Consider the following 15,328-nt stretch of genomic DNA (forward strand, 5'->3'; position numbering starts at 1 on the left):
TTTAGTATGGTGTTATTTCAAACAATTGAAATGACATAATTATCACATAGGTAAACCATGTGTATTTCGGTATCTTCTACACTAAAGCTATTTACAGTCCCACAATATCGCTATTTTGACACTTTGTCTATAATACAAGAGGAAACTCCCTTACACCATATAGGTTACTTAATACAATAGCTGCAAGGAATCTTTTATATGCCCTTTTCACACAGGCAGGAAAGCACGTACCATGGGATTAGACAATAAAACATTAAAAAACATTGGGTCCATCTATAGGTCCAATTCCTACAATCTACTGTACCTCAAACAATAGCTTTACCCCTGAGCTACATCTCAACCTGTGACACAGGAAGAATGATCACTTGCCAACTCAGTTATATGCTCTTTAACCTTCGGAGTACTGCAGGCGAGATATCTCGCCCGACGTCACGTCAGTCGATATACTGTACACTGTATACAGTGTATTCCCCAATTCATATTTCCCGCCATTTTGCACACGACACTCACCAGAAACGGAAATATAATTAAAGAAAAAAGATTTTTTTTCAAAATGGTGGCTTTTGTTTTGATTTTTTTCAATTGAAAATACCTTGAAATTTTGAGTTCAAAAAGTGGTTTTCGGCAAGCATTTTCGCTTGACAACAATGGCGGCACGTCGCGGTCATTTTCAGGGATCAATAGCTGATTGTGACAGCTAATTTGATAATAAATTTGATCGTTTTACCAACAACAAAAATGACCAAATATTGCAATATGAATCGTAGTTCAGGTTTTAAAAAAAAATTCTGGTCAGAAAACCACTGTTATCGGGAATAATGGACATAAATACTGGACAGCTGGCCACAAATGCCCGTAAGTAAACGCAACCTTTTCGATTTTTTGCCTAATTTTAATCACCATTAGCCGATCTAAAATAATAAAAATTACAAAAAAAGACACGAAAATAATACTTACCGATTCATATATGAACTTTATTTCATGTATTTATAAAACATTTAAGTGAATATATGTGAGTAAAAATTATAAACTTGTACCCACTCAACGTGGTTTTTGTTAAAAATTAATCCAGTAGTCTAAAGGTTAAAAACATTGTTACGTTTTTACTATTACTTCACTCGCTTCCCTTACTAACTCCACTTACATCTTTTGCTGTTCTAGCCGAGATGCAGTCAGCAAACTGTATTAAGGCCTGATACTGGTCTGAAAATACAAAAAACACCAAAATATATAAATCACATAAAACTACTTTGAATCCAAAAATGTATGGCTGTGCCAAAAACACTGGCTTCAAATATCAAACACATGCTTCTCAACAAACTGAATACATGTTCACATGTATGCCTTTGTTTTCATTAGTAATAAAAAGTAGCATTTACTTGTATCTAAAGAACTGTTGGAAAGAGAACAATGACATGCTTCCATAGGAAATGTTTTGTTTTATTTTTAAAATGACTGATATCAGTGTTTGGTGAGAATACAACCTGAAGAAGAGTAAACAACTTACTGTTCTTTGTGAATGTAATGATCTTGGAAACCTTTCCAAATCTTGAGAATACCTAAAAACAACCAAATTACAAACATAAAGACAAATATGAAAACTGCATCTAATAGTGATTGATCATCTTGAAACATTAAACAAAACAAACTTTAACTTTGACCTTTAACCTTGCAACTTGTCCTCTGACATGATTAATGTTGCCAAACAAAATTAAGTTATTTTCTTGTAAAAATTGACTTAGTTTCACATATGCAATTGAAAAACCCCCATTACATTTCAATAAATACTATTGGCAACGAAACAAAAATATGAAACTGTCTTTAAATTCCATTTAACAAGTAAATGCGAACTTGTGATTACTTCCCTTTAACAATCATTGATTCTCCTACACATTTTGCACACCTCATTTTTCAAGCAAAGTAAAAATTAACTGTCACTGACTAGAACTACACAAAAAACCTAAGCATCCATCATACAGCCAATTGTGTCAAGTTATTTCTAGTTGCATATTCTCTTTCACCTTCTTAAAGTAAAGTATGTCTTTTCCTGGAAGAAGCCAAGTTGAAAGCTACCTGTTTGAGACAGTGAATCTACTACTACTTGCCTGGTGTAAAACTTCCAGTGTGACTGGGTATAAAATGTTGTCTATAATAATTCTGAGGATACAAGGCTGGTCTGAAGATGAGGAGGATTCCTGTGTGAGAAGAGCCGCGGGGTTGCTGCCAGGGTTCCGAGCATGCATCACGGCTTGTGCTGCTTGGAGGGCAGCCTGAGCTGTGGCGTTCTGCAACAAAACGCAAAGGTCTTTGTTAAACTGGAGTCAAGGACAAGGTTAAGATTTATTGTCTTTTTAAGCATGCCTACCCATTGTTACACTTTCTGACCCAGGTCAGTACATGTTAAAACATACCTCTTAATTAAGACATTCTCTACATTATAGATATTAAAATATGTGATATGTCGGCAAGGTTACACACTAGGCTCAAACGATTACAATTCAACAGTTATCTCCATCTTAGCAGGTAGAGTGGTAAATATGTTTGGTAGAATATCGTTTTCTTCTCATATGTTCTATCATGGATCCACCCAATAATATAACTATAATAATCTGTATTTTCTTTAATATCCTGAATATTATTGAGAAAAAAATTCCCCTCTTAGGGGAATTCCCGTATTAATCACATCGGGGATGCAGGAGGTAATTTTTTTATATTTGTTCTTGTAAAACTTTATTTAAACCAGATTTGCCGATAAAAAATTGCACAAAATAATTATAGTGCCTCCCAAATGTCCCTCCCTGGCCTTATATGATCAGTTATGAAACAGTGCTTAGTTTTATTAAAACTGTTTACATTGTCCACACAATAACAATATAAAGTGTCTCCACTGACAGGTGCTGTACCTGGTAGGCATGTAGTGCATCAGTCTTGATGTTGAGGGCTTTGTGGTTTGAAAACTGGACATAGCACAACTTGGAGCGCACTTGGGCTGGGGTTGTCTGGTAGTAGGCAACCATGTTCTGTGCAGACATCTCATCGGTAAATTCCAGGAAAGCCTAATAAATAATAATTAAAAAAATAATAAAAATTAACCAAAAAGTCAAGACTAAACATTCAGGTAAATGATAAATGCAGCTAAAAGACAGAAAAAGACAATTGTGTCAACACCATGTCACAATCCTAATAATACACATTAATATTACTATGTTATTTTAAAGCAAGTATCCCGAGTTTCCAGCACAAGCAGACTTCTATTTGTGCCCCCCACCCCCCCAGCTCCACTCCCAACATAAATAAACATCCTGCTTTTATCGTGTGTTTTAAAACTCATCTTAACATACGTATGAAATTATGTTAGATAAAGCTTGATACTGAAATACTACAAAATATTACGATGTCCAGAAATGCATTGGTTATAGAGATAATCATATTCTAACGAAATGCAACAAAATTGTAATCTTTAATTTGTCAAACACCTTTTAACATCGCTAAAAACTAAGTGTAAGTGCAACATCAATTTAGCGCATTGGTTGCAGAGACCTCTTCATGCCATCACTATAGAATATAGGACTACTTATCGTGCTCTGCTAGGACTGGGGAAAGTACAGATTACTCAAGCTTTGTATTCAAATCAAAAGCTGAAAGACACCCAACATATTCTGAATTCATCTCTTCCATCAGCACTGAAATGCTGAATGCAAAATGAAATGTGTTTCCTAAAACTGTTTTGGAGCAACCCATTTAAAAACAATCTTTTAATTCTTAGAGGTTTGACATTGTACATTAGAAATACTAAAATAATACCAAAATATATTAGGTTTTAACAAACTACCAATATTTGATCCCTGTTCTCAGAATAATAAAACCATAATCTGTTAGAATGGATTGGCTCACTTTTATTAAATATTTATTAATGTTCCTGAATTAAGCATGATGGTGACATTTTGTAAAGCCGCAAGATCCTGAGGGATTGAACTAAAATCTGGAATTTTCATCAGTTCTAGCCAGTACAGCTTGTTAACACAGCACATAGTGATATCAATTTTCACACAATACCTTAGGGAAATTAGTAGATTATGGGAAAACTTGATATGCACAAGAGAAACACTGTCACACAACTGTCTACCTGTTCTTGTGGGTTCCATACTGCATATGTTGGTACTTGATACATTGTGCTAACATTTACTTTTTCTCCATCAACCAAAACTAAAATCTACATCAAAAGAAGAACAAAAGGCTAGGAGACACTTGAATCAGCTGCTGTGTGCACACACGAAGTACAATCACCTCCAACCACGATCTGTACACGATGGGTGACACTAATATGGACTATTTAATGGAATAACATCCACACCACAACCACTGGCTGGCAACAGATGGAGAAGAGATTAAATAGGGAAATTATGCATACAGACTACTGAAACACTGGAACATGCACAGAAACCAGTACGGCCAGTAAATGACACTTAACAGTTACCATTAGTCAACAGGTTTTTTTTTTAAAAGTGGAACAATAATAAACCAATTTTAAAATCCCTACTATATGGGCTTTAACAGTTATATTAAAGGGGAAAGAAAAAAAAAGTTTTATTTAATGACTCACTCAACACATTTTTATTTACGGTTATATGGTGTTGCAATCCTGCATATTTAAAAATATAAGGCCAGTGATAATCCCCTCGTAGTGCTTTATGTTCCATAGGAACATTTTTAAGTAAAGTTTGCACATACTGACAAAAAACATTGAATAATCGCTAAATCAGTAAATGATAGCAACCAAAGTGAGGTACGCCATTACTAATACCATATTTTTAAGTGAACGATAAAAAATGTAACTGATAGGATAGTACACTTGATGAACACTACCGTATATCTTCGCCTATAAGTCGAATTTTTTTCACCCAAAAATTATTTTATAACTTGGGGGGTCGACTTATAAGAGGGTAAAAAAATTTCACCCAAAAATATTACCGTTTTGGGGATTATTTTACAAGTTTTATTGTTGAAGTTTGCCCTGTATTTATACTCAAATATGTTAATTTGACACATTTGTTTTTTATAACCTTTTTTTTTTTGACATTAGAACGGTTTTGGTTATGCAAAAAGGTGTGCGATCTCACTCGCATGCCAAGAGAACAGTCCACTTAGTTAAAATAACAGTCATCATTAATAGCAAAAATGTAAACAATACTAACTACCTGTTGCCCGAGTTTATTTTGAAATCTGGTCACTGGCATTAATGGTTGTTCAAACAATGTTTTGTTGGTGATTAATTTCAGCTTAGACTGATATCTGCAGTTCACTAGAGCAATAGGGACATACATAAAAACCAGTGTACTTTCCAGAGTTATCCTCCTTACGTGTATTAATATGGCGGCAAAACATGTGATTAACTGATACTTTCAGTTTTATTGTAGTGATCTGTTGTCAGTGTTTATAAATAAAGTTGTTGTCTGTGCACAAAACCAGAGTTTCACTATCTACTAAGGGAATATTTCGTTTTGATGCTATGTTACTTGTTTGCGATGTACAAAACGTTAAAACCGAAGTTTGTAAAATAATTTTCATTTGTTCAAATATTGTACATTATTGTTCTCATGTGCTGAAAATAAGAAATACTTCAATATTTATAAGTTGTTTTTCATGGGTCGACTTATAAACGGGTCAATAAAAAAATATGTTTTCAGGGCTTGAAAATAGGGACTCGACTTATAGCCGAGATCGACTTATAGCCGAGATCGACTTACAGGCGAAGATATACGGTAGTTGAAATACGAAATAGCACAATGGGCCCACCAACAGATCAATCCTAGACCAATCGTGCACCAGGCAAGTGCTTTACCACCAAGTTATGTCCGGTCTCAACAGTTATAAAAGTATAAAGGAGAGGACAGGAATATTTGTTTAATGACATTTTAAACCATGGCTATTTGGAACCTAACATTTGGATATTTTGACACTTGGTTGAAAGAGAAAAAGACTGCTTTTCTTCCTATAAAGCATTTTCCTTAAAAGAATAACTTACATGTACACATCGTCAAAGTGACTGATCATGTCTCCTGCAAAATGTGAGCACTCTACCACAGAGTTGGATCCCGTCCCAATCTTAACAGTTTTTTTCTGGTGGACAGTGCATTATCACAATATCAAAACTCACAGTTTCTTGAATTTGTTGGGTGTTTTTGTTGGAGTTTTCACCTTACCTTTAAAATGTGAAACCAGGTCAAAATCCCATTCACACCCTTTCCTTTAACAAAAAGTTTACATATGTTGGTGACAAATTAGCTCAGACCAAATCATCTTTAACAAGCAATACATGTCCCATTGGGTCCAACACATTTTCATATCTCCTAAGTTTAAGGGCCATATCTCTGTGAAAAATGGGCAAATGGCCACAAACGTTCAACTTGATCTGTAACAGTACTTCAAGGCATTGTAGGAAAGCTGTTCACAAAATTTCAGATTGAGAAGAAGAAAAAATCCAGAAAAGTACATTTGGGACAGACGGACAAACGGACAGAAAGAATGACAGAAAGACGGATACGAAACCTGTAGTGTCCTCTGGTTGGACCGGTATGAGTCTTAATAGCTGCTATCATCAGTTTTACAACATAATATGAGGCCTGTATTTTATTTTGCTTTGCTTTGCTTTGCTTTGCTTTGCTTTGCTTTGCTTTGCTTTGCTTTGCTTTTATTTATTGTTTTAAAAAAGAAGGAAAAAAAAATAAAAAATGGGTTTTTTTTAATATTTGTTTATAATGTTGTTCATCATTATAATTTTTTTTTTAAAAGCATTAAAAAAACCCAAACATTCCAGTTCACAAGTACTAAGCTTTCATGGCTAGGAAGTGTTAAATCAAGTGGTGGTGTTGTATGTGTGTGTGTGTTGGGGGGGGGGGGGGGGGGGGGGGGGTCTCGTTAATGCATTTCAACTTCCTGCATGAAGTGTAAAAATCTGTCACATACAGTCCCATTTGAAGAACAACTCCATGAACTATAATGTGTCATTTTTCTGTTTCTACTGCTCTAAAAACAAAAATTAATAATTATTTGTCATTCTCTACAAATTAAGTTTCTAAAAGGTACTGTTAAAAGGACATGATATATAATGATTTCTGCTTGGTTTATTTAAACTGAAACACTGATTAGTGCTTGCGGAAGTAATTCTGTGAGCTTCATGGGTCTGAAGACAGTTAAGAATGACATGCAAGTGCTTTCTACCAGCAACCCAGACACTGCATGCTCAGGTTACTCTTTCACAGGAAGGCGGTTAGCTCGTTCAACAAGTTAATAGGCTAACATACACTCATCTTTAGCCTTCAAAAACCTTCCAAATGTCCATCTGATATTTCAAAACACAACCCAATCAAATGTCACAAATTATTAATCAGAAACTGATGTTGGCTAGTGAAGTCTGCTGATGACCGGATGAAATTCAATCAGGATTATTTTGGTGATGAAATGGGCTACCAAGAGACCAGCACATTGGATGAAATATGAAATTGGAATAATCATCAGATAGTGTACATATAGCATATATTGCCGTGTATTACCCGACTCCTTGGTTTGACCCTAAATATCATGTACAAAATCATCGGCCTCGTGTATAAGCCAAAATCATCTTTTGTCCAGCTGTCAATAACTTAACAAAAACACCAATTAATAATAATAATATGAATGTACAGGCCAGACGGAGACACAAAATTTGTATTCTATTTATAGAATAATATGGCTATATAATAATAATAATAACTGATTTGAAGTTTATTATAAAAATAAAATGTCAAAGTACTTGGAAATAATTAAATTAAATTACTGCCCCATTGATAGCCTGTGGATTTCAAAAATTAAGGTCTGTAATTATTATTATGAAATTCATGTTATGTTTTTTAGTTGCTAATGTTAATAATGAGCTTAATTTATTATAGCATTACTTTGCGGTTTGATGTACCCTCCCAACTAAACAATAATATTAGAAACATAATACTTTTTGACGAGAAAATACTGTTTTGTATCTTAAATTTGCTACATGACTAAGATGGCAGACGGTTGGAAAGAACACGTTTTTACCATTGAAATGTCAATAATACAAGTAACTTTCAAAAATTATTTATCAAACTTATAATGCATTCAAGAACAAAAAAGTACATAATATTGCATGATGAGGTGTATTATTTATACTGTGAAAGACTTTAAGGGACTGATCAAAATTTGTAAGTCGCGGTCGGGAGTGTTTTCCATCAGGATTTTATGCATCAATCTGTTGCCTCTGTGTATAAGCCGACTCTCTTCTTTAGGAAAGTATTTCTAGACTTGAAAACTCAGCTAATACACACAAATATACGGTACTACTTCATTTTTCTCATTATTCTCTTAAAACGGTAATCAGGCGTAGTAAAAAAAAATGGTTTGGTTCCGGTTACCCGACCGTCCCTAGATTTTTGGTGCCGACCCTAAACTTTTTTTACCCCCCCCCCCCCCCCCCTTTTTTCCACCTGTCTTATTTAATAATCCATTAATATCAATCTTAATTTTCGTCGACTCTAAAAACAACAACTGCAGAGAGATGCCACGAGATCTGTCAGTCCAAATCTCGTTACCAGAAGACCCGGAACACTTCACGCAATTTTACTTCCGAAGAGTTCCAAATGAAAAGCTTCCGAGAGCCATTCGGAACTCCTCGTACATTTCCACGAAATATAAGCGTAGCGGAATGTGACGAGGTGTTCTGTTTGGATTCACAAGTTCCGAGTAGTTCCTAATGAGTACGAGAACACGTCCGAGAACATGTGGTGTCAATGGTGTCTTCCATTTACAGAGTAGAATGTCAAAAATGTGCTCATTCAAATCAAATAATATTATTTAAATCAATTTCAAATGAAACGACATTTAAGAAATTATTTTCTACCATTCACCCTCCCGGTGTCAGATTTCATTTTCAAGCCAGCTGTAAAGCTGAACTAAAGGATGACGATATCACGGTGGACGATTTAAACGTCACTGTTGGCCAGCTGACCGAGCGTTTTTCTATTAAATATATCAAATTTTGTTGCACAACAGATGATGAACTTGACATAACTCCAGTCACCCATGTCAAAAATAAAAATGTGTTTGATATCCTTATGGAAAGCCGAAGTCAAAGAGGCTACGTACGTTAAAGACAAATCTTCAAAACAAAAGAAGAAGAAAAAGAAGTTTTCCCTACCTACCTACTCTACTTGGTTTTGGCATGTAACAGGAACCAAACAATTGTTTTACTTGGCCTCACTGTTTGTTAAATTTATATTGCACAGGTATATTCTTCATTACAATAAAAATAAACATACACTTTCCAACAGAATGAATGAATGAATGTTTAACGACACCCCAGCACGAAAAATACATCGGCTATTGGGTGTCAAACTATGGTAATGCAAATAAATAAAGTGATGATCAACATCAATATAAAAATTCAAGGTTTAAACAAAAACAGTGTAAAGAACTGTGCAAAAATACAAATACAAATATCACAGAATTTTACGGACACCGAATTTTACTTTAAACTTCAATTTGTGCTGTATTGGCCATTCTCAAAGAGAATGTTACACCCCTGCACCACGGTGAGGTTACAGCACGTGCAGGGGCTTTCCAACAGCAAATCAAACACCATAGAGCATTGGCAAAAGTAATTAGAATGTGATAACCTTTAACTGTGTGTGTATTTATTAAAGCTTATTCAAGGAGAACTATCATCAAATTAGCAAATGACCCAAAATACAAGTATCTTCCATTCTTACTTTAAATACTGTTACTATTTTCACTCCAGATAACATTTTACACTTGCTGTGAATCAATGGGTGGTTCTTTGTGATAAATAAATCTGCTCAAATGACCATCTATGATAAAAAGTTCCTCACAAATTAACCAATCTGCCTCCATTACATTGGGATCATTAGAATATTGTGCAAAGGCAGTGTGGACCAAAAACACTGCAGAAGTATTACTAATGAGGAAGATGCAGTAGGATATGTTATATCCAAGGATGTATATAGAAAATAAAGGATAAAAAAGCCAGGGAACAGAAACTTGATATTAAAAGTAAAAGCTAATAACGGTAATCATGCAACACATTTTAAATTCACAATATGATAGGTTTTACTTTTCATGGATTAAAAAAAATGTATAGCACGAAAATCAAGTTTACACCAAAATAAAGCCCATTATAGTATACATGTAACATTACTCTTCAACTAGTACTGGTAATGGTGCATAAGTGGATTTTAAAGCTGGTACAATTTAAGCACAACAGAAATGGATGGCATCAAGTTTCAGAATAAAACACAAGGATCTGTCTGCTGGCACCCACTGTCATACTTTGGAACTATTCTTGATTTGATTTTCATTTATATTTATTTCTGCACTATATCCAATAAGGTTTAAGCATGCTGTCCTGGGCGCAAACCTTAGCTATCTGGGCTGTCTGTCCAAAACAATGTGTTAGGGGGTTAGTGATAGAAAAGTTGATGTAGTGGTGTTACACCTACCCATTGAGTCTTTAATTAAATCAAATTTAAATTAAACACTAACTTTGTGAATTCATTTCATTATTAATTTGCTAAAAACCCAAATCGAAAAATGGCTTGCTTTTTGTAGACTTACCACCATCATTTAACCTGTTCCAAATTTGAATTTGGCCACAATGTAAACAATCTTGGGATTCCATCTTAAACTCGGTAAGTGAATTGTGAAAAACAAAACTCTTTACTTAATGATTAACTCACCTGATTTTTCTGTTTGAGAAGTAAGACATTGATCATTTTGCCGAATGGCATGCCCAGCTGTACAATGTCTGTCTCGGTGACATCATGAGGCAGACTGCGGATGTGGACAACCCGTGATGGCCCATTTAGCTGATTCTCATCCAGCTTCACCTGAAATAATACAAGTTGACTCATTAGCATGGTTTGCACTGTACTTGTCAAGTATACATGCCGATTCATTAGTTGTAGTACTGATAGCACAGTACTTGTCAAGTGTACACACTGATTCATTAGTTGTAGTACTGATAGCACAGTACTTGTCAAGTATACACACCGATTCATTAGTTGTAGTACTGATAACGCAGTACTTGTTAAGTATTCACATTGATTCATTAGTTGTAGTACTGATAGCACAGTGCTTGTCAACTATTAACATTGATTCATTAGATGTAGTACTGATAGCACTGTACTTGTCAAGTATATATACCGATTCATTAGTTGTAGTACTGATGGCACAGTACTTGTTAAGTATTCACACTGATTCATTAGTTGTACAGTACTTGTCAAGTATACACACTGATTTATTAGTTGTAGTACTGATGGCACAGTACTTGTTAAGTATTCACATTGATTCATTAGTTTAAGTACAGATAAAACAGTACTTGTCATGTATTCACATTGATTCATTAGTTGTACAGTACTGGTCAAGTATACACACAGATTCATTAGTTGTAGTACTGATGGCACAGTGCTTGTCAAGTATTCACACTGATTCATTAGTTGTAGTACTGATGGCACAGTGCTTGTCAAGTATTCACACTGATTCATTAGTTGTAGTACTGATGGCACAGTGCTCGTCATGTATTCACATTGATTCATTAATTGTACAGTACTTGTCAAGTAAACACACTGATTCATTAATAGTGACATTTACTTGAGCAAGGGGGTTTCAACCTCTTAACCCCCTCCCCCCTGCAATATGAGCCTGGGTTAAGTATTTGTCAATTATACATATTTCATTCATTAGTACTTGTTAAACATGCATGTTGATTAATTCATTAGTACACACACCACAGTACTTTTCAACCATGGTTCTTGATTCATTTATTAGTACAGACACCACGTTACCTTTCAACTATGCATGTTGATTTGAACATTCATTAGTACACACACCACAGTACTTTTCATCTATGTGTATTTATTAGTAGATACTGAACTGGCTAAGAGTTTTCGCTGGTATATTTTGAAGAAACTGATCAATACTATCTGAAAATGTATCTCAGAAAACCACAAAGAAGGGGAAATGTTGTTTTTTAAAGTAATAATTCAAATAAATAACAGTTCCCACAAAGAAGCCAGAAATCCTAATTAAAGTATTGAATTAGGTGGTGCAAGGGGGTTTTGAATTATTTTATTTTTATTTTTTAGACAGAATTGCAAGCTGGTGGATTTATTAATTTATTTATTTATAAAAATTTTTTACATTCTTTTAAAAATATATTTTAAAACCCACAAACAAACTCAGCATCAAAGATAAGCATCATTCAAGTTAATTTGTTTTAATAGCCACATTTCTTTATGACTTGACAGAATAAAACAAGTTCCATTGATTTTCTTGGCTTTAATTTTTTTTTTTTTTTTTTTTTAAACCCACACATTTCAAAGCCTATGCTGTTTGGTATTTTAATGACATGGAAGTTTTCTAAAAGGACACATTTGAGACCAAGAACATGCTGACAGATGGGTGAAATTTGAGAAAAGAATGTAAATTGAAGTACAAGAAGCATCCCGGTGTATGTTCATCTACAGAAAAGCCACATATGGTTCTGCATGCATCTTAACAAACTCCATGTGCTAAATACTTGATGTTGGTTGGAAATGTTATGATCACTTAAAGTGAATCAGTTGTGTGGTTTGGCCACTAAATTCATGTTCTGTTAGCACTTTAATATTGCATTTTAAAAGATCGAACACTTTTATTTTTTCACTAAAAGTAAAATATTATATTAATATATTATAATACAACCACCGAACAAATAAATTCAATTGTGGAAGTACTTTGAGCCTGTCATTGAGAATCACCAATCAGATCATTTTTCACATTTCTGTTACGTGGAGACATTTATGAAAAAGTGTGTCTGATTGGGATGTGTATCCATTTAAAAATAAAAAATGACAATCTTTAACGATCTGAATACTCTCCAGCTTATTTTTGTCGTTATTAAGCATTTCCAATCCATTCTAATCTATTTTGTTAAAATTATGTTACACAGTAATTGTGGAGATCAGACAAAAAGCAGGAAAATAGTATTTCTAATTTTATTACAGAGACCTCAATTTTGTAGGCATAGAAGGTAATTATTAAATTCACAAAAAAACAAAAAAACTGCGATCAGAATGTAATCTCTGTAACAGAAATAATTAATGATTTATTTAAAAAAACAAAAAACAAACAATTCTACATCATTATATTCTTTAATTCAACAAATACCCATCTGTAAGTACATGTAGATGGTAATTTCATCGGATTATAAGTATACTAATATTATAACAAAAACATTCTTATATTGAAAATCTGCAGCATTTTTCTGCCAATCTAATTAAAATTAGCTCCACTGGTTAATTACTATTACCTGTGGATCTAACAGCACCCTGTTGGAACTCATGTCCAGTTGACCTTTGATTCGACCAATCAAAACCTTACTTGCAAAATCATGCCAGTGATTTGAAAAGAATTTGAAAACATTCACCTGAATAACGTTATAAAAGGCGAAGTGTGATTGGTTGATATTTAAATTATTATTTATAGACAAAATGTCACCTAGACATGTGAGTCCACACAATGCTGTTAGATCTACTGGTAGACCAGTAGAGCTAATTTTAATCAGATTGATTTTTTCTGCCATTTTCTTTGGAATAATAATGGCATTTCCCATCAGTTTTTAAAATCATTAGACTGTTTCAAGGTTGTTTTTTTCTGCTTGTTGGTTTATATTTTATGTACATGAACATCACTTTCCTACAGACGTATATAAAACAGTCTGGCATTCATCGATTAATATTTAATATATTTTTAAAAAATTGTTTAATATACCAACACAGGGTGAAAAAACCCATAACCGATATCAGGATGAAATACTAGCATTAAATTAATATTTTATGAACAAAACTGTCCAATTTATTTTGTTTTGTTTATTGGATAGTTTATGTGAAAATGAATGTTACACGTTGAATACACTGGGATAAGCTTGCAGTCAGACATGAAAACTTAGGCTATGTTCTTGGCACACACATCATCAAGGCTAGCAAAGGTAATATAAATACAGGTGGTAAAATTTGCACAAATTGTCTGACAGATAAGACACAATTGATAAGGGAGGCAGACAACATGTGCTTGAGATTAGGAATCATCTGACCTATGTTTATAGGTTAAAACAGACATTGTGCAACATGTGTCAACAAACTGCCTGCTAGAGGAAACAAGCTGAGTGGATAGCACAACACTAGACAATATTAATAAAACCATTTGTTTGATGGCTGGTGACAGCCCATCAAGAAATACTTGGTAGAAAGCTTAGCAGTGGCAGCTTGCAGCCCCCCGATTACCCAAAACAAAATAAGGTACTGCTTAAACAGAACCAAATTACCTGTAAAATATTCCAAGTGTAACAGCACTGTTTTTCAACTTTTAGTCTATGGTCAGAAATAAATGTAAGTTTTAAGGTATTAAGAAAATATTAACATATACTCATTAAATAGTTCCTGTATACATATTACCTAAGGTATAATATCTTCGGATGCATTATTTTTGACAGTTCACCTGATTCATTATCCAACAGATTTACTTTGTCATGAACTAAAGTGGTTAAAAATAAACAGAACAATTTAATATGAAAAAGCCATTCTTATATATAAAACACTAAACAGACTTACTACTCAGTACCTCAAAGAACTGTTTAATCCAATAGCATCAAATTATGAACTTCACTACATTGACGATGGATATATATTAGATCCCCGACAAAAAATAGAGCACTACAAGAAAAGCTTTCAAGTTGGTATCTCGAAGAGTTTACTTAATGATTTTTAAAAATGTACTAGTTTAAATATATTTAAGAAAAAAAATATTTCAAACACTTCTTAGAAACATGATTGCTCTTCTACATAATTATGTTTTAATATCTTTTATAGTTGCATATATTGCACATACATGTGTGGTTTAATTTTTTAATAATTAAAATGATAATTATTATTATTATTATTATAATCAGTATCAAAGCGTCAGGGGAGAATAGTCTAGAACTAATTAAGCTACATTCCATAAATAAAGATTTTAGTACTATTATTATTATCTTTAATGGTACTGAAGAAAATGTTCATTTACTGGTAATTCGTACACATTATGAGAAGATTTGTAAAATTATGGTATGTCCAACAAGTTACAAATTTTAAACATTTACAAACTTTACAACTGGTTTTAGACAATTTTATCTGGTTCAAAGGAACTTTTCCCACAAGTATGTAAAACAGACATTTCTTTTATGTTTACAATTTAATAAAAAGTATTTAAAATTTTATAATATTCTGAA

General features: G+C 33.5%; 1 protein-coding gene across 19 annotated transcripts in view; it reads right to left on the reverse strand.

Moving 5' to 3' along the window:
- The window catches only part of LOC121374349 (polypyrimidine tract-binding protein 1-like), a 170,328-nt gene that overhangs the window by 16,455 nt on the left and 138,545 nt on the right, over positions 1-15,328 (reverse strand). For 18 of the 19 annotated variants that reach the window (XM_041501437.1, XM_041501429.1, XM_041501427.1 and 15 more), the window contains 5 exons: positions 10,761-10,910; positions 2,904-3,056; positions 2,106-2,285; positions 1,508-1,559; positions 1,145-1,203 (listed from right to left, as the gene is read on the reverse strand). In XM_041501437.1, the coding sequence (XP_041357371.1) occupies positions 1,145-1,203; positions 1,508-1,559; positions 2,106-2,285; positions 2,904-3,056; positions 10,761-10,910 (594 nt within the window). Of the gene's footprint in view, positions 1-1,144; positions 1,204-1,507; positions 1,560-2,105; positions 2,286-2,903; positions 3,057-4,126; positions 4,272-10,760; positions 10,911-15,328 lie in introns of those variants that run through there. The other variant, XM_041501446.1, reaches the window with a different exon arrangement.

The sequence above is a fragment of the Gigantopelta aegis genome, chromosome 6 (assembly GCF_016097555.1).
Source record: "Gigantopelta aegis isolate Gae_Host chromosome 6, Gae_host_genome, whole genome shotgun sequence".
NCBI classification, from domain to species: Eukaryota; Metazoa; Mollusca; class Gastropoda; order Neomphalida; family Peltospiridae; genus Gigantopelta; species Gigantopelta aegis.